We start from the raw sequence: 19,403 nt of genomic DNA, 5'->3' as shown, positions 1-19,403 counted from the left end.
TTATTATTATTCTAGTCACTAAAACACATTTAAGTTCATTCGTGACTTGTGCGGGATGAGATTTGAACCTTTAGCTTGACAAGCCGCACGCCAAACGCTATGTTTAAAGGTGACTTTTGACGTAGAACTACGTCTGTGATTTCTGTATGAGGGTACACTTTGTGAAAACCGAAAATGGAACATGTAACGAAATTATGAAAGATTTTGAATGTTAATAACTCAGCTGCCCCTGGACCAATTTCAAAATTTTTATCACCAATCGATCAGAAATATTTCTACGCATTGATAGAAATGCTGTGACTGTTGATTCTCAACAATAAACTGTTGAAAAAGTGGTAAGTGTCAAGCATTGTTCAAAAGCGTCGAAATCCACCAACTACGTACATGCATATGATGCTTCCCCAACACAGTCATCAGAGAGTCGTTAGTAGAAGAAACAAGTCGAAGTGGCTTTTGCCTTCAATTTTCGGGCGTGTGCGAATAGGGAGGATGCAATTGCGTAACATTTCGTAACATTTCTTCTGATTGCCATATTCAGAACCATACACCCCCAACAACCACACAAATTAATGTGACAATGCTAAGCAAACGTACACTCCTTTACCTAGCTCAAACATTGATGAATGAGTGGATTTGAGGTATGTGCTCAAGTCCATAGGCAATTTTCACAATGCCGTACTCTAATGGAAATAATCGATCTATCTTCTTCAGAACTTTATCTAGCTAATAAATGATCGAACTAAAGCTTCATGTTGTATAGTATAGTATATATAGTATAGCACTTCCACCCAACTCTGAAAATCGTACACTTCAAGTACGACGTAACAACACACTTTGATTGAAAATGGAAATAGAGCTAAAGAACAGTTTTTTATAGGCACCGTAATTCAATTAGGGAAAATTCTTCTAAATCAGACAAATCATGAGATATTAAAAACATTATGAAACAAATTTGATTAAAGTTAGCTGAGCAATAACTTTTTCCTAGAATGTGCACCTTTATTTCTGTAAATAAAAGGGTTACATATATTATATAAATATGATAAGAACCACCCTAGTATTAATTGACTCCAAAATAAGGGTTTAACTGTCAAATAATTGACTTTCTCACCTGACGTCTGATGAATGCATATCTGATCACAATTCCAGATCTCTCCGATGATAACAATTCCAAATACAGAGGTTTAAAATATCGCCATAACCCTGCTTTTTTGGTGCATACCACCCTGACCCGAACTAGTTCCCTTCCTCAAAAGAATCGCTTTTAATTAATATAAATTCTTGCAGGCCTCCGTACATCGTCCTCGGCAGATAAGCAGCATGGCAGCCATCAAACGGACAGGTTCCGGCTCGGGTAGAGCGGATCTCATGCATCTGCAGCAAAAATATGCCGGTACCGGAGCCCACTTTCGTCAAGATGCAAGTGCCACCGGCGGAACAATGGGAAAGGCTTATTCAATGAATGAAAACAATGCCGGAATATTTAATCAACCTATTCTGCTCCCGCTGCCCGTTCAAATACCTGATCCATATGCTAATTCATCTCCAGTATACGGACAGACTCCGCCGATTCAGAAACTCTCCTGTCAGCCACAAACCCAGCAAAAGCAGCAGCAGCAACTACAATTTGATATGGCACTATCACAAAAGGCTGATTATCTGCAGCAGTCGAGTGGCGTAAAGTATGGTGGCGTAAATCACAAACACTCGCCAGCCGTGTCCAATCAGACGGGTTCAACAACGGTGGTGACCCGGCTGGCAAAACAGCAGCCCAACTTCAAAATGACACCGAAATCGCTGAACGACATTTACGAGAAGCACTTGTTGAGTCAAACCATTTTCGATGGCGGTGGTTCCAACGTAGCTCCAACCAGAGAGACCGTCCACCGTATGAAACCATCATCGACTGCAGCGGTCACCAGCGTCCAGCAGGCGCCACCAAATCAGAGCAATAAATTGTCCAGAGAGCACGGTTCGGATAATTTATACGAATCGATTCGCGGCAATTATCATATCTACGAAAAAATTGATCCGTCCAGCTCGACTTCCAAGCGCAGCTCCCGGTTGGAGCAGTACGTGAAGCCACCGCCCCCACTTCAGCCACGACCAAAGTCACTTCCGATTGGAGCTAGTGCTCTGTTGTCGCCAGCTAGTGAACCAACCAACATCAGCGGCGGGAGCCAACATGAGCGAAGCTCGTCCAACATTCCGTACAAACTGACCAGCCCGGATGTGTTGCGGGCCATGAAGAGTCCTATCGGGGCAAGTCTTTCGCCGATTTCGGAAAAGCCAGCGTCCAGCACGGCCATACCGGTCTACGGAGCGGGGGGAGGAAGCGCACATAAATCAGTCATTACGGCGGACAAGATCAACATTGCCCTGGAGACGGCGAAGGCACTCGCAACGGCAGCGTACATCGAGAGGTGAGTTTTTGCTCTGAGTAGAATGAAGTAGCGTCCAGGATATCGGAATGTTCGTTCCATCCTGTCACTTTGGTGGGGGATGTTGTGGCCAAATCAACGTCAGATTGGGTTACGGATGATTACTGCAGTTTTGCGAGTTATTATTTATTCGAGTGATTCGGTGGTGACACACTGCTAATGCTGTACAAACACAGGATTATACAGTTCTAAAATGTACAGCGTCATCGACTATTTGCGCAAGATTCCATCATGAATTTTCACTGTTGCTGCCATAATGAATCACAGTAGCAGTAGCATAGTTCCGGGGAATCACACTGGATCAGAAGCTCAATTCCCCATAACTCAGAACAATAGCCACTCAAAAACATAATCCGGCCATAATACACCCTCGCATTCCACAAACCGTAACTGCTGAAATACGTTTTTCTAATCCAACAAATCTTCGGGAAACAAGTGGAAAATGCATTCAACGAAGACGCACCCGAAGACTTCCCAAACAACCGAACCATGTTTTCCCGAGTTTATTTTCTCACTCCGAATGTCTCAAAATAAGACTTCTTCGCCCTAAGCCGATCCCGTTCCAAAGTCAACCCAATAAATAACATAAATGTTTCCCATAATGAGCTGACATTTGGTTCGATTTGTTTCTGAAACAGAGAACGCATCATCATCGTTCTTCTTCCGGGGGACTCCACCCGCTCCACTCGAAGAGATCGGAGCTCTTTTGTTTGCTTGCTTACTTAGGTACAAATATTTAGTGTCTAAGCATCATCACCGTGATGCTCCTACTGTCTGCGTGTAACCAATAGGTTGTGTGTGATGGGGTATGGGTGTCACCGCATCAAGTGCTTCACTACTCGCATGCCGGCGGCTCACACCGCATACCACTCACAACTTGTAACAAGGTTCTAATTTCGGAGCGAAATTAGTTACGCCAACAAAGCATCAAAACATACTAAACACAAACGACATGCCACAATAAATTTACACACTCTTCAGTTTCGGATTCAATTAGGCGCTTCCTGCTTCTACTCTTCCCACATGCTGCAGTTATGAACCCCGTATTGGAACGCAAACGTCGAGGAGGAGGAGGGAAATCTTCACACCCAGCAAAGCAAGAGCCGGAATGCCTGTGGTGAAAGTTTTGATTCGGTTTCTCAAACTTACCGCCAGCGCTGAGATGTAGTTTATTAGACGGCGGGATCGGCATTAGTGGTGGTGGGTGTGGGTGCCGACAGAATCGCTTTTCCATCAGTAATCGCTGTTTGTTTCTCCACAAACTCGATTCATCGGAATGGAATTTGAGCGCGTTGGGGGAATTTATACGGTTTGCAATACAAGCCAACAGCTTTAGTGGTGTCATTTCTGCAGGGCTGACGAAATTTCCTAATGGTTTTACCTTAATGGCGATCACAGGTTGCATCATTTATGGTACATGAGGATGTAATCTTCCAATTGAATATCAAGTTCGTTGGCTTTACATATGTTCTTTCTCGTATTTCTAGTTCATCAAATTTCGACTGCTTTCAGTTTAATGTTCTTGTAGAAAATCTTACAATTATTAGATACTTACCTTACCATTAAGGCTAAGGCCTGGTTGTCCTTTGTTTTACATGAGCAGTTTCACGTCAAATGAAGGATTGAAGTAGGCAGCGCTGCGAAAATGACGTCTTTTGTTTTGCTGCGTCGTTTCGTTCTAGTAAAAATGTTACAAATTTACAATTTCATTTTTAAAAAGTGTTAATTTGAAAGTACAGAAGTGTTGAAAAGTGCATTAAGTGAAAACTTTCAAATTCCTATCCGTTGCACGTGGTGCCGACTGTTCTAACCTACGCGTAGTTACGCTCAGCTAAGTTTATTTACCTTTTCGTTACTCTGTCCTCGATAGGAAATATCAATCTAATTCAAGGCGATTATTTCAAAACTTACTAAATACGAGTCAATCAAGTATTGCACTACTGCTTGATTGAAAGTTTCAGTACATTATCAATGGTGTATATTTGCATCGATAATGTATTGGAGCGGGGCTTACCCAAGTAACAATCTAAATGCTTGGAAGATTTATTCTTATTTTATCATTGTTTTATCATAGCATCCCTTCCAGCCTGTGGTTGTATTACGGTTTTGTGTGCTTGTCATAAAATCAGGCCGTCAAGTCGTCTATAAAACTGTTTTATGACTACTAAATTAAAACTCAGGCTTCATAGTTTTAACGGTAGCTGTAAGGTGGTTCTGCATCACTACTTATAACTGAGGAATAAAACCAAAACAAAACATACAATTATGTTTTATGGTACACTTTTTATGACCGATATAAAACTTGAAGCAGTCTTAGACCTTCATTAAAGCTTCATTACAACTATCATCTTTGTCAGAGGCCTAAGATTCACAGATAAGAAATATACTGCTACAACAAAAAATACTCTGAAATTTTTTTGTCATTATAAAAAACAAATCTATTCAGATATATGAAATGAAAACCTCTTCAGTGCTTCTGAACACGATGAAGATGAGACGATCGACAATATGAAACTCCTGGAGGAACTACAGTTATGCGATCTCTACATAAGGCACAGTGCGGTGAAGGAGCTCTTAAAAATATTGAACAAGCGGCTTTTCGATACACTTCCGAAAGATCCACGAACCCTTCTTAAAGCAACGCCGGCAGTTTCACTAAATCCGTTTGGAGATGGCCAGTATTGACATCACGGCTTTAAACCTTGTATTGAAAAAGCTTTTAGTGGATCCAATAAGCATTTCTTACATCTTGATTACAAGCGAAAATAGGAGGATCGCTTGGAATGTTGACTTTTTGACAGGTGGTCATGGTTTTTGTTTTGTTTTGATTCGCTGTACCGAATAAAACCAGCAAGCTAGTTATATAGCTTAAATATAACTTAACGCTCTCAATTTGGACTACGAAATGCTAAGATACAACCATTAGGTTTATGTTATGCTATAGAATTCCAATCTAGGAGAATATGTTATATTGAGGTATTTTTAAGGAGTAGCAAGTTATAACGAAAAAAAATGTCGCCGTATGAACAAATTTCACACAGTATGAATAATTACACTTTAATTGATAGGCAATAAAACACTTTCATACATCTATGTATAATTAAATAATATGTGACTGCTTATTGCTCAACAGTAGTAACAGTTTTGTACTAAATAGATAATCTTTGAATGACTCTTTAATGTATGGTGCTAATGCAGACAAATTAAAAATATCCCTCTATTTTAGTATTCATATGGCGCACTAAATTTATGCTCCTATTTGGTATAATAATCACCATAAATATTGCACGGCATGCTGTGAAGCATATACAGATTGGTTTAAAATTATAATAAAGTCGTCTTATTTTCAATGTACAATTATATCAGCCATTATCACCAACTGACAAGGATCATGATCAAACATCGAAAGAATAAAACCACAATAAAATATTTCTCAATATTAACTATCATCCAGAAACCCCAACTTAAAACCTTCAAAGTTGTCAAAATGTTTTGCGTATCATGTTTTATCAACTTCTTCAGGAGCGATTTATGCGGTTGTAATATAGTTTTATGGTAGTCATTAGAAGCCTGTTAAAACTTTCTGACCTGGAGGAGGTTTTATGTTTTCATTTTTAACAATCACGTCTAGAGTGTGATAAAACTGACATAAATCCTATGCTCCTAAAGAAGTTCGCATATCAAGTTTTAATGACTGCATTAAAACTGGGCCAATTGGCCATGACATGGCTGTATTGCGGTTCTCAGGAGATTGTTAAAGCAATGTGGTCGTCAGTGAAGGTTTTATAATTTGGTTATATCAACTGCTATAAAACTTAAATAAAACAAAAATTGTTGCTTGGGTATCATGTGTGAAAATAGCTTCGGAATGCTTGCATTCTTGAAATGGGCTATTGTAGCTGCGGTAGAGCTGTCACCTTCTAACTCCCGGGTGAACCCGGGCTTCTTTGCATGCATAAGAAATGATTGCAGGCAGATTTTATCCATAATACACTGCCAGACAGTGAGAGTTAGGCCAAGGGCGAATCTTCATTCTAATCTACGATTCCACATACTATTATTAACTTTTAGCACATCAGAATGAATTGAGGATATGTTTAGGATCAACAAACATTTTCAGGCGCAAAGGAGCAACATTAATTAATTAATTTAGCTTTATTTAGGAGGCTTTCAGCCTTAGGCTGGTTCGCCTCCGAGGAGCAACATGATCGAGCTGATAACGATTCTTAATTCCAAAATCTGAAGACTGTTTTGAATAATATGTTTAGGTTATGGGCAGCAACAAAGGACAGATAAACTACTCACAGCTTCTATTTATTAAATGCTTGATATAACGATTGCCAGCAACGCCGTATCCTATGGCTTACCCTTCCTACTAACAAAAATCCAACCTTCCCGTGACACTTATGAGGGGTTGTAGAGTTCTCTGCATCTCTTTTAAGTAAGTGTCGGACTAATATTCCTCTCCTTTCCCCATCAGATGCAAGGACGTGGCCAGGACAGCTCTGGTATGTTGGAGACACATCCTTTATCAAAGAGGTAGTAATTAATCACAAATTACTATCTAACAGCAACGGATGAAGGTATGAATATGGCATTAAATCTGGTTTTGAAAGTTGGCGTACAGGTATAAAGTGAGGTTACGAGACGCCACTGATCAGACTTAAAGTGATCATTTTATAAAAACTAGATTAGTTAAAGTACATAACTCTAGATGGCAGCTTACCATCAAACATCTCAACTCAACTCAAATCTCATGCATGAGTTTATGAGCCTATGAGTTTTGCCTTCCAAAATTCAACGTCGCAAAAATCACCGATGAGTTTTCAGGTTCAAAAATTAATGTCTGTATATGTTGGCGCTATTAATTGTTACTACTATTGTTTGTGCATCAGGGGTTGGAAAACTAACACAACATACATATGCAAGCTGGCAATTGATTTTTGAGATGATTTTTTAAGCTTAAGGAAGGATTTTTCAGCGTTGTGAGTGTGAGTGCGTGAATAGGCATGAGAATCTCAAGCGTGAATTTTGTTTGCCGCATTCGCACGCTAGTTTACTCGCGCAAGGAGACTCACTGAATGAGATTTGAGAATGATTTTCCGAACACTGCGAGGAAGTGGACAGTTTTGACTTGGACTAAAACATGGAATAGAATGGAAGTCATATAGAGTTCCCCGCTCCACTTTAGTCACATCCGGACATGTTTGGGAAGTGACCATTTATGATATATGGAACTCCATGATCCGACATCTCAAATCACATGAGAATCCAACAATATGCTCAATGGTAGTCATATGAAGTGCTGGAGACCATTTTGACTACATCCGGACATGTTCACATTCCTTAATTTGAATCTAACTTTTTCCATCAACTGAATTCTGTTAAATGATTTGTGAAGCTTTTGTAGGTTTTGACATTTGCTACAACTTTTGTTAAAAAACTCAAATATGTATCTCTTATGCATAACGAACTAGAGCAGGTAGGTGTATTTACATTCACTGAAAAACAATGGTGGGTTCTGTTCGCTCTAGTTCATCATGCATAAGAGCACATAACATATGTGGAACTCGATCATCAAAAATCGACCCCATTTCAGTGATTTCAAGTGGTATAGATGGACATCGATCTGTCAAATTGATTATACCAGCTGTAAAATGAGAAAGGGGATCAAGGGGCTTGTCAATTCATTTAAGTAATTCTACCGTGGTTTATAATTCTATGTGTTCCTAGCACTGCTGAACTCATGTCTTACTATTTCCTTAACCATTTATGAGCTTTATTTATAATTATATAGCTAACTTTAACAAATTGGGTTCTTTAAGGGTATTGAGGTAAATGCATATTCGTAATCTGCATTAAAAATGGAACCCAATCCCAAAATGTCATCAATTTTAGTACACTGGAAATATTTTAAATAAGAACGATTACATTCGCTAAAATCACCTTATTAGCGCCCCTCGGTGTCACTTTGTATGGGAGCGAGCTGTCAATTTGTCAGTTTAGAGTCAAACAGTGAAGTTATTATTTTGCTTTAAATCTTGATTTAAAAATCGAGATGAAAGTGTGTGGGTTCGAAAAAAAATATCGCTGTGCTCAGAAAACGAAGCTCTTTCAGATGATATATAAAAACCGATATTTTTTCAAAATTAAAGAACCCAATTCATCACCTTGATTCACAGCAAAACTGTGGTAAACTTAGAAAAAACATGTATGTAACATTTCCTTCTTTAGACATTTTCTAATTCTTTTGAACCAATTGCATCAAACTTTTCGTAGGAGGATAAACACGACCACGTAAATTTGGAATTAAGTGCTTACATTTTGAAGTCCAGAGAGAATTTGGAACAAAAGTCAGAAGTCCCATTTGAAAAATATGCAGTGTTTTGAGCTGACTTTGCATCGTTTCATTGGCAAGAATTTTGCAAGCAGGACGATAAATGATATCGAGTGCTTATCAATACCTGCAATATCCAAGATTTCAACACTCCCTATGTTTCTCAATTGCCTTCAATTGAAAATTAATTTAAAAAAAAACGTGGTAAGGTTGATCCTTGTTGATCGAACAGGCAAAGGAGGAGCTACACACAATCATAACATTTTTATTTCGACCTCTATGGCTAAGGTCCCAGGGTGGGACTCCCAGCTAGATGTATCAAAGTTAAGCACTATTTACTAACGAAAATAATCGTTACTATGCATCCACTGGATATTTCATGCTGTAATCATAAGTTGCCTCACTAAAAGCACAGTCAACAATATTCCAACATACCACAGACATGATGATAGTTTCACACCTATTCGACGTAATCATCAAATCTTCGAATTGTTGAATTACATCAAATTAACACGATTTCCATAATGAATCCAATGCAAAAAGATCAAAGATACGAAGAAATATTGCATCTGTAAATAGGCAATATTACTGAATAACAACGCTCTTGATTGGCTCCAAACCGACTTGAAAATACTAGTTAAAAATCCTTTGAGAAGCCCCCTATCGAAATAGTCGAAAAAAAGAATGCCCACACGTCAAAACTCCATCAAGCATTAAACAGCGGAGGAACAAAAGAGACGACAAATTATCTGGGCCTCGCCTGTTTACATCTCATTACGCAATACCGTGACTATTGACAATTCGCCTCTTCTGTCACTCTGTAACTCTTCACTCCTATCGTAAAATCCCACAAGCAAACATCAGTCTGTGCGTGAAACTTGGTGAACATTTCCTTACCCGTTCACTCCTATGAAAATCCCATATGATTCTGTCAATCCTTGCGTGAAGAAACGGCGGCTTGCTGGAGGAATGAAGAGATAAGACAAAGTCCGCTAGATTTCATGCATAGATTGTCAGATGCTTATGGAATTTTACCAGGAGTAAAGAGTTGCAGAGTCGCCGTCAACGTCAATGCTTACTTTCATAAAGGCCAATGCTCAAACGCAAACAATTACTTTTTTCGTGAATTTCTCGAAAATGAAAACTCACTCAAGAAAACCAACACCATGATTGTGTACAGAAACAGTCCTTCTTTCCGATAACATTAGAGGCTTACTTCGATTGACTTTGACGTACGAGACATTTACGAAAAAAGCCATTATTTATCCAGATCAATGTCCAACTATGCCAGTTATACCACTGAGGCAAAACAAAAAAGGGGTCAGCTTTGAGTCAGTTTTTTGCATGAAGTTCCACATATGTTATGTGATAAGAGATACAGATTTGAGCCAATGACAAAAGTTGTAGCTGTTATCAAAACCTACAAAAGTTTGATACACCATTTTACGAAATTCTGTTGATGAAAAAAGTAAGGGTAAAATTAATGTAAATTAATGCATAAAATGAATGTAAACACTTTGCCATGCCGGCCAGTTTCAGATGGTCATAATATTAACCAGCTCTAAGTCTACAACTATCCTGATGTCATCTGTGAAGAATCCAAATCAATCCCATCGAATACCATCCCATCGACACTGCAGAAGATGTAAAGGGTGTCCACGATGAAATTGCCACACACAAAATTGATTCGCAAAATTCGAGTTTTCATCCGATTGCCATCAAGTTTTCAGGGATTGAGAAATAACTATTAAACTTCATTTTACCATTTTACTCGTATTTTATTTACAGTCCATACGCAAATGCCCGCACCTTGGCCTTAACCCCGGCCATAAGATTCTGCACAACCTGTGAATCAACCGTTTTTTGCATGTAAACCCATACTTTCTTCAGTTCCTCGACTGTCTTCACTACCTTAGGTCGTTTAAGAAGGTGCTGCTTCATAATCGCCCAGTACTTCTCGATGGGGCGGAGCTCCGGAGTGTTGGGAGGGTTGAACATTTTCGGCACGAAATTGACCTTGTTGTCCGCATACCACTTCAGCACGTCCTTGGAGTAGTGGCATGAGGCCAAATCCGGCCAGAAGATTGTTGGGACGTTGTGGGCCTTCAGGAGAGGAAGCAGCCGCTTCTGGAGGCACTCTTTTATGTACACCTGTCCGTTCATCGTGTCCTGGGTCACGAAAGGTGCACTCCGCTTCCCGCACGTGCAGATGGCTTGCCAAACCAGGAATTTCTTCGCAAATTTGGACATCTTCTGAGTGCGGACATGCTCCGGAACGCTGAACTTATCCTTGGCCGTGAAAAACAGGTTGCCGGGGATCTGTTTGAAGTCGGCCTTCACATATGTTTCGTCGTCCATGATGCAGCATTCAACTTTCGTCAACATGTTGAGGTACAACTTCCTGGCACGGGTTTTGGCGGACTTGTTCTGCTTCTCGTCGCGATTAGGGGCCTTTTGTACCTTGAACGTTCGAAGCCCAGCCTTAGTTTTGGCCTTCTGGACAAAACTTCGGCTTAGGTGCAGCTTCTTAGCCACATCCCTAATGGAGGCGTTCGGATTTCGGTTGAAGGCCCCAACTACGCAGTTGTGATTTTTGGTGTTGTACGGAATACTTTTTCCTTCACTTCTGGGCTTCCGATCGGTGGTCAACCGTTCCTCGAACCGCTTAATCACTCGCGACACCGTGGAATTCGCGATTCCCAACGTTTTAGCGATGAAACGATGCGAGAGATCCTTGTTCTCGTGATGAATGCACAAGATTTTATCACGCACGAGCTGTTCTTTCGACTCCATTTCCGCAAGTTTTGATCACAGGACTTTAAAACTTGCAGGATGTAAATAATGCACTATGAACTAAAGCCACCCAAATTTTCATTAAATTCTACCCAACGGTTAAAAAGTTAGAGCAATTTCATAGTGTGGCAATTTCATCGTGGACACCCTTTAATGGTCAGTTAGCAAAAAATATACTGTGATATCATTCTTCGTAAAGTTATTTAACAGATGTTTACTTTGGCATACTTTCCTGATAAATGGAAAAATGCAAAAGTTGTTCCAATTTCGAAGCCAAATAAAAATCCAGCTGAAGCTTCTAGCTATCGTCCAATAAGTTTGCTTTACTTCAATAAGTAAACTTTTTGAAAAGATAATTTTAAATAGGCTGATGCTTCACATCAATACGAACTCAATTTTTGGAGTTTGGATTTCGCCATGGGCATACAAATACTCATCAACCAACTTAATTTGTTCAAACAAATCTGAAGGCTGCTCAACTGGAGTTGCTCTTCTAGACATAGAAAAAGCATTCGACAGTGTTTGCCATGAACGTTTGATTGCTAAATTGAAAAAAAAAGTTTAATTTTCCAATCTATTTTATGAAATTTGTTCAAAATTATTTAACTGTCAGAACTCTGCAGGTAAATTATCAAAATTCCAAATCTGAACGACTAACGAGTGTTCAATAAAAAATGAGAATGATTTCAGTGCCGTCCAGCGCTTTTGTGGGAGCATCGCGACTAAGTTGCGTCGTACGGCTGACCAGAGGGCCCCTTCTCCAATATTCATGGGCGTTTTTTTGAAGAATAAACATTATGTTTTTAATTAAAAAAATACTGAATTCGTTGAAAAAATTTTTTACTAGCTATAGGGTTAAATACCCTATTTTCGGCCTATTAAGTACAACTCGCACTTAGTCTTTCTTAATTTAGCGCAGTTTAGCACCAAACGGAATGTTATTATTACTGATAGCTTCCTAATTTATTTACCTTTCCGTGCATACCGTAAGATTTGATAAAGAGGAAACCAATCGTTGAGATATTGTTAAAAGTCTAACACTGCTTCTTGACTCCAAACTTGGCCTACGAATTCTAAACTCGGCCTAACGCATTGAAACACCAATGAATTCACTTCGGCCTATCGGATGAAGATAAAAATTGATTCGGTCGGAGCGCTGCTTTTGTTTTTGGGAATAATGGGTGCAAACATTCATATCACGCGTTCTCATTGACTTCGTTCGGTAGCTTATTAACTGAAGTACCAAGTACCAAATGCATAATTGACTTGTTAACTCTGAAATCATGGATTTATTTGAAGTTTTCTGCTCGATAGGTCCAAAATGGGCGATTAGGCCGAAGTAGTTCTCTACCCTATGACTGAAAAAATTCTCATTTCTTATTGAACACTCGTTACCTGTTAGAGCAGGAGTTCCTAAGAGTAGGATTCTACGGCCTTTCCTTCATTCCTTTATTTAACGTCGGTCTCTATTCCGCAATCTAGTCCCAATCACCGACGGACATCGATTGCCATCCATTGACGGCAATCGAATGTGCAGGAAGGCAGCTTCCACACCTGCGTAGGATATCGCACCCATTCAAACACAACACATGGGCCGGGACCAACGGCTTTACTTCCCTTCCGAAGGAAGACGTGACCAGAGATTTTTATGCCTCAGAAAAATCCCACCGACCTCGGCTGGGATTGAACCCAGACCCATTGGGGTGTGAGAAAGCAGTCACGCTTACCACTACACCACCGGTGCCGGCATTCTAGGGCCTATATTATATAACATTTTCACTTCGGACCTCCCTGATTTGCCTCAGGGTTGCCACAAATCTTTGTTCGTTGATGACGCAGGAATTTCCGTTAAAGGAAGAAGTCTTCGTGTTATTTGCAGCAGACTGCAGAAAAGTTTAAATATTTTTTCTTCTTATTTACAAAAATTGAAGATCCCAGCGCTTCCAAAACTCAACTTTTAATATTTCCACATAGTACTAGAACTTCTTATTTGAAACCTAGTAGTAGTCACATAGTCACTATGAACGGAGTTTCAATTTCGTTGTCAAACCAAGTAAAATATCTTGGATTGGTACTTGACCAAAAATTAATTTTTAAAGATCACATTGAGAGCATTCAAGCCAAATGTAACAAATATATAAAATGTTTGTATCCTCTAATAAACAGGAAATCCAAACTTTGCCGCACGAATAAACTTCTAATATTTAAACAAGTTTTTAGACCGGCCATGCTTTATGCTGTTCCAATATGGTCTAGTTGTTGCACTACCAGGAAAAAAGCACTTCAAAGGATTTTGAAGTTGCCTCCCTGGTACAGTACTACCGAGGTACATAGAATTTCGAGTGTTGAGACTTTAGAACAAATGTCCAACAACATAATTAATAATTTCAGGCAAACATCGTTGCAATCCTCAATTGCAATGTTTAATTCACTTTATACTTAGATAAGATGTAGTGTTAGTTTCTAGTTTTAAGATGTAAATTGTTATACTGACATGCAGGTTTAAAAGACCTGTTTAAAATACTAAATTGTCAAGGTAGGAACAATGTAAAACACTTAGATATATATCATAACAATAACGGCTGGAAAGTAACTTTAGTAGCTGGAGCACTTAGGTTAAAATGAAATGTAATTTATTTTGACTTTGGAACAAATAAAGAGATAAGAAACCGTGATACAAGAAATTGCAACAACATTCAAGCAGCACTTGAAGACAGCAGTTCAGAAGTCAGTGATTATATACTGAAAAAATATTCGAAAACTTGGAAATTCAGCCATGAACCGTGGGTCCGAATATTAAGATCAAATAAATTGAGTAGTACCATGATGTTTTTGCTTCAACAAAGCAAAGCCAAAAACTATAATTCTATTGATGCTAGCTGCACTTTTAAACTTTGAGTTAGTCCGCACTTCCTTGGCAAAGCACCGAAAATAATGTTTACAACTGTTATGAAACACCCAACCATCGAAACCATAAAAGGAAACGTGTCAATTCGGGACGTCGTGCTCCGTGACTGCCACAAAATTGTATTTCATCCCTCCATAAAAATGCAACTGCTTCTTCCTTGGCAACGTACGCATATCTGCTGCTGCATGGCTCATTAAACGATATTTAGAATTTTATGGCTAGAAGTTTAAAAATGGTTGGTCTTATTTTTCAATTTGTGGCTCACACTCGTTGATTCGTCACGACCGTGTGGAAACCGCAAACCCTCTTCTTCTCCCTGGTAGTCAGTGTCGTCCACGGTCGCAATAACATCCCACTTTCCCACTTGAAACTATAAGGAGTAGTTGTTACCAACGGAGCGAGCAACCAATCTAATGCTCGAACACGTTTTACCACTTATCAAACTGGAAATTTAGAGTAAATTTTGAAAGGAAAAAAAGGCCATCACAGCAAGAGCTCTCCGGTCGCAATACCTGTCGTGCTCTCGAGAGGAGCGAGGAAACTTTTATTCCTTTCCGGCAATCGTTGGTGAAGAACCACATTTCGTCACCATAAATGTGGATGAAAAATTTTCATCTGTAACTAACTGGCAGCAACTGTCAATCGTAAATCTCACGAATAGCAACGAATCACACTCAGCAAAGTTTCACTCACCTACCCGCCCGGAACGAATCGACACGAGTGGCGCGTGGTAATATGAATTTATGTGTTATTTCTCCCGTTTGACTCAGACCCCTTGGAAAGTTGAAACAAACAACCATAGAACATAGAACGGATGAAAAATTCAGTCTTCATGTTAGCGAAGAAAAAAAAATCTTCAGTGACGTGTCGATATGAATTGGAAGCACACGCTCTGGGAGGCCTTTGATCAATGCTCACCAAAAGGGACAATAACTCATCGCAACCTGAGCGCAAAAGGGGTATCACTTTACTTCTTTTTTTTTTTTCGAGGGAATGTGTCAGTCAAAATTGCCGACACTGTGATGACAACAGGAAGAAAGCGGTGGATGGCGAGAGGAGGTAAATTTATTGGTCATGTAAATGGTTAGTAAGAACAAATTATTTTTACACCCTTTCCTTCGGTAGCACTAACGGCGGCACTGGGAATGGTGTGGATTACCAGCAACGTGCGATCGGATCAAATTATCGATGTTCGGTCGTTAAGGAGCACCTCGGGGGCACCACCAGTTCATGTTTACTACTTAAGAGGGGAAACAAATTAATTTTGCGGTATTAGATTACCTTTCGGGGGTAACATTTCAACCTAACTACGACGTTTATGTTTGCGATTGAAATGGTGCACTTCAATTTGTAGCTGCATGTAGGGAAACAAAAATAGCATGGAACAAGGAACTAGACGCTGGAAGCTAGGAACAAAAATCCAGAATCATGAGATCAAGGAGCGTTAGACTCCGGTAAAATGTGAAACGGCAAACTTGCAATGTTTGAAAACTCAAACCACAGTCATGTATTGACAATTTACTAATCTGTTGGCAACATTTGAAACTACAGATTTTAAATATTAATTCGGTATCAAAAGATTTAAAATCTATCGATAAATTGCTGAGCAATGGTTTTCAAACATTGCCAATTTAATTTGATTGATGAGCGTAAAGTAGAATAATTGTATACCTTTTTCGTCGATTTTTCCTTTTAATTCTACTACTTTTGCATCACTTTCACTTTCATTAATTCACTATCGCTTACTACTTGCAAACTTCTTCAGTGTCTAGTGCCAATTTGCCGTTAGACATTTTACCGGAAGCATCGTGTTCGGAGTGTTTCACAAGTTGCAAACGTTTGAAGATAGTTTGATTCCTAGCTCCTGAGAACTTGAGAAGAATTGACAATACAATTGCAAGATTTCATCTCTAGTCTACACATACACAGCCAGTACTTGAAAGAATCCTGGAAAATGATACATCTATCATTTTTCTTGTCATTATTAATGCCTGCTGCACATCAAGGATGTGAAACAAACAATAAAGCGGCCAGGCCTACTGTGTAGCGTTTAGTTAATTTTTGAGGAAGTGAATGTTTACCATGTCTACTTAATAAGTATAGACAGTGGTTAACATTGACTCCACAGGTAATCAAAGAGCGGGGACATACCGTACCAACCGCTCCGTATGCAGGATTTGAAAATAGGCTATATAAATCGTTGGGAGTGACAGAGCTAAGAAAGTTAATGTAAACTCCTTGGTTGTCCGATATCCTGGGATGGAACACAGGTATTTACCCCTTGTGTTCGAGCGTACAGTCCTCCCTCCGTACAAGCGTGGACGGCACCGCCAACCCACTGCCATCCCTCAATCGATCCAGCCGTCCTCAGTCGAAGGACAACAGAGAGCGGTGTGCAGACGTAACCTATACGGAGGGAATGCTGTATTCGCCTAGGTTATAGCGCCCTTGCTCGCTACCATTTTCTTCTAGCGGTTGGGACCTGAGCACTAACTCTTGTCCTAGCCCTATATGGCATATGGTTATAGCGCCATTACTCGCTTTCTGAAAAGAGAAGAAGGGAAGGGAAGGAGAGGAAAAGGACTTGGGAAAAGGAAATGCGGTATTCCTTTCCTCATTAGTATTTGTATTGTCAACTTTTATGAAAACTATATAAATCATTTTCCTTGGTCAGAGGTATTATTACGACATTTGAATAAGATTGTCTTATCATTTGTTATTCAAAATTTAATGTTATAATGATCAACATAGCTTAACACTGTCCTGCAACCGATGATTTTTCTAATCCGAAAACTAAAAGTTACGAAAAAGCACTTAGGCCTTCATTAAGTTCCACTTTCACGCGACGTTCAATGTTTCGCGGTTTGCTCTTTATGCATTGTTCAGGCTATCATAACAAGCTATGACCGACGTGATGATTGCTTAAGCCCTGGTTAAACAAGTAAACAAGTTATTAAAATGAAATTACGTTCCCGAAAGCAGTCAACAATGTATCTTAAACCGGATCAAGCGTGCGCCCTATTTTTCTAAACATTCCGACGCGTTCCGCCCAATATCTATCAATTACGTTTTTCTACAATAGTAGCCTGGGATAAATCCTAATTCGACCGACACGTGTTTGTTGAAAAATTATATTCTGCCTAATATCAGTAGTCAGTAGCCATTAGGAAACCTGTTACTATATTACCACATATGTATCCTTCTTTCATGAATTTGTTTTACGAACATGATCTAACACAACCTTTTTCTATGACAAAACTATATTCTGATAAAATTGGATCATTGCCTAGACCAACTATTGAAACTAAAGAACAAAACAATTGGCCACGTGTCTGGAATAATATTAACTTAAAGAACCTGAACTCAAATGAAAAATCTATTATTTATTTACTTTATAATAGGAAAATTGATCACAGAGCTCATTTGTATCGCATAGGTATTGCTGACAACCCTAATTGCTTATCATGCGGATTCCTCGAAGATCTTGAGCATATATTTTGTAAACGTTTTTCGGTCAATCAGTTATGGAACTATTTTATTAGACATTTACTAAACAGATTTGATCCTCGTTTAATGCGCTTCTTAACCTTTTCCAGTTTGATAGCTCCAACCTTAGAAGAGTTTAGCAGGGATGACAAAATTATGATTCTAAGAAAATTTGTTCAGTTTAGTCAATATATTTTGGAAACAGAACGACATATGATCTCCTTGCCTAGCTTCAAATTCTTCTTAGAAATAAATGCCTGTAATTAGTTTAGAATAGCTTAGCTTGTAAGACATGTTTATATGTTAGGAAGACAGAATAAAGATTTTATAAAAAAAAACAGACTAATTTTGACACATTTGACTGATGCAATTTTTCATTCGTTCATTTATTGTATGTACTGTATGTATCTACAATCACACTCCTGTCTGGCAGTGGTCTGGCAGTGGTATTATGTATAAAATCTACCTGTAACCATTTTTTTATGACTGCAAAAAGTTTGAACTCTGGAGTTCGAAGGTGATAGCTTTACCGTATACCCATTAGCCCATTTCAAGATCGCATGCTTCCGAAGATTTTGCTTACAATAAGCCCCGCTCCGGTACAGTATCGATGTTGATAATGTACTGAAACTTTCTATAAAACAGTAGCGCAAAATTTGATTGACGCGTATTTAATGATAAAAAAAAAATATTTACGATAGAATTACCATACAAATTAAGGAACGAGCTCACCAAATAAGTATCCAGAAAAGAACGGCACCTCTTAACAGGGTTTAACCAATGGGAATCTTTCCTTTCCATGCTGATTTCACGGTCTAAATCACTCACACTGGCACAACACGGTTACTGAATACGTTAAAACTGAACTGGACTATACATTTGGAAATAATTCAAAACGAAAATTCTTCCGGATGGCGTAGCGCCACCAGCCAAAACGCTGACAGAAGATTATCGCAAAAAATCCCGACAATAGACAACAAACACGTTTAATCGCGACCAAGGCACACTTCGATCTTAGCTGGTAAGTATTAGAGCTTTTTTGCGAAAATGATTTTTTACTCAATGACTTTTGACGTGAGACAAGGACGAAGTGCGTTAGGGATCACTTGAAACTATAACATTAAGAAGGTAGCATGCAACTTACCTTTTCCCTCAGGGGCTGCCTACTCTGTCGATTGAGAGGTTGCGTTGGGCCCGCGCCGACGCTTGTTTGCTCTCTGCGCACTTTTCGGACGTAGGTTCAAAATTTCATCCACTCGCGCACTATTGTGGACCGTTCTAATGGCAGCTTCTGGTCTGGTTTCTCGGACCAACACTAGGATCACGAAGGCAATTCTTCACTCCTTCGGCTACCACTACCAATCCCATGCAGTCGAGAACGCATATATCTAATGGCGGGGATCGGGGACCAGCTCGGCGGCAATTAATACGCACGCCA

At 39.3% G+C, this 19,403-nt stretch overlaps 1 protein-coding gene across 1 annotated transcript in view; it reads left to right on the top strand.

The window, feature by feature from the left end:
- The window catches only part of LOC135703957 (kinesin-like protein CG14535), a 382,313-nt gene that overhangs the window by 8,050 nt on the left and 354,860 nt on the right, over positions 1–19,403 (top strand). Inside the window, exon 3 of the mRNA XM_065225313.1 lies at positions 1,288–2,423. Coding sequence (XP_065081385.1) covers positions 1,288–2,423 — 1,136 coding nt within the window. The remainder of the gene's footprint in view (positions 1–1,287; positions 2,424–19,403) is intronic.

Source organism: Ochlerotatus camptorhynchus, unplaced genomic scaffold (genome assembly GCF_037179485.1).
Source record: "Ochlerotatus camptorhynchus isolate MF236.1 unplaced genomic scaffold, CSIRO-AGI_Acam_v1.1 ptg000225l, whole genome shotgun sequence".
In the NCBI taxonomy this organism is placed as follows: Eukaryota; Metazoa; Arthropoda; class Insecta; order Diptera; family Culicidae; genus Ochlerotatus; species Ochlerotatus camptorhynchus.
This window is presented reverse-complemented; position numbering and strand designations above follow the sequence as displayed.